This window comes from Egretta garzetta, unplaced genomic scaffold (genome assembly GCF_000687185.1).
Source record: "Egretta garzetta isolate BGI_Z169 unplaced genomic scaffold, ASM68718v1 scaffold1028, whole genome shotgun sequence".
Classification (NCBI taxonomy): domain Eukaryota; kingdom Metazoa; phylum Chordata; class Aves; order Pelecaniformes; family Ardeidae; genus Egretta; species Egretta garzetta.
In genome coordinates, this window is record NW_009260421.1 from 9650 (window position 1) to 11049 (window position 1400).

At 65.3% G+C, this 1400-nt stretch overlaps 1 protein-coding gene across 1 annotated transcript in view; it reads right to left on the minus strand.

Annotated features, from left to right (window-relative positions):
* Positions 1-3: 3 nt before the first annotated feature.
* Positions 4-1400, minus strand: part of LOC104130621 (myocyte-specific enhancer factor 2D homolog) — a gene marked incomplete at its 3' end in the record, with an annotated part of 41505 nt that continues 40108 nt past the window's right edge. Inside the window, exon 4 of the mRNA XM_035899247.1 lies at positions 4-186. Coding sequence (XP_035755140.1) covers positions 4-186 — 183 coding nt within the window. The remainder of the gene's footprint in view (positions 187-1400) is intronic.

The following is a 1400-nucleotide window of genomic DNA, read 5'->3' on the forward strand; positions in this document are numbered from 1 at the left end:
CACGTGGAACACGGGTTCCCTCGGCAGCGCCGGCTGCTGCGGCGAGAGGAGCCGGGGGTCGGTCAGCGAGGAGGTCACCAGGGACTGGGTCACCAGCGAGCTGCCCGGGTTGCTGAACTGCAGCGTGGTTTGGTTGGTCACCGGCACCGTCACGGGCATGGCGAAGTTCGGCGCGGGCACTGCGGACTGAACAGAGAGCAGGGGGTGAAGGGGAGCAGGCGCCGCCGGGCGAGGAGCAGGGTTGGGGGGGGAAGGTTGCTCCCTTGGCAGAGCGGGCCTGATCCTGCACCTCAGCAGCAGCAACCCCCCACGGCTGCAAAAGTCGGGGGGGGGGGTGAAGTCGGCGCAAGCCCCCATCTCACTGCTGTGCTTGCACCCTGCTGGCATCTTGAAGGGATTCACCGGAACCCGAACCCCCCTCCGGGAAAACTGGGAAGAGCAACGGGGCTGGCTGCTCGGACCCATCAAAGCTTTGCAACCGGTTGCTTTGCTCTCATTTTCGGGCTGTATTTATTTGCCAGCAGTGTTTTCGGGGCAGCCTGCGGAGGGGTGGCTGGTACCACCCCGAAGCAGCAAGGCGGGCATGGTGGTCCGCCCCTGCCAGCACGGAGCGCGGCCGAGCTCGGCGCTGCCCTTCAACCCACCGCAGAGGCCAAGCAGCCCACAGGGATTTTAGGAAGCCGCTCCGGAGGGATGGGAAGAGCCCTCCCAAGGAGGCAACAGCAGATCACCCGTTCGGGGCTGGCACTGCCACCGGTGGCTGAGCACCTGGGAAAGGCTCGTTTTCCTCCGCGCAGCCCCTGGGTGACACCGGGATCCATCCTGGCACCTCTGGGAGCTGCTGGGATGGAGGAGGAGCTGAGCCCAGGGAAGCAGGAGCATCTCTAAAGCCCTATCCTTGGCCGCAGGTCGAGGACCAGCTTCACCTACCAGCGTCCCCGCTGGAGCCGGACTGGCCGCGATTATCCTGGCCGTCTGTCTTATGTCACTGATTTGCTCTTCGTTAACAGGAGCAGGCACCTGCTTAGAGGCTTTAGCAGGGGCTTTGCTAAAGTCCAGCTTTAATTTGTTCAGGGCTGGAGAGGCAGAGCAGCCCAGCGCCGGATGGGACCCTCGCGGGGCCAGAGGCTGCGTCGGCGAGGGGCGGAGGAAGCCGAGCATCCCCCCCCTCCTCATCGCAGCTGGGTGGGGGCTGCAGGGCAGAAATCTGCTCCTCCGTGGGTGATTTTCTTTTGGGGAAGAGGGGAGGATGGGGAGGAAGGAGTGGGACGGGGCTCACCCACGCCTCGCTGCTGGAAACCCTCCCCACCGGCCTCCCAAGGGCATCCCGTCCTTCGGAGATATCCCATGGCTGCAGCCAAGCTCAGAGGACGCCGGCTCCGAGCCTGCGCTGCGGCACC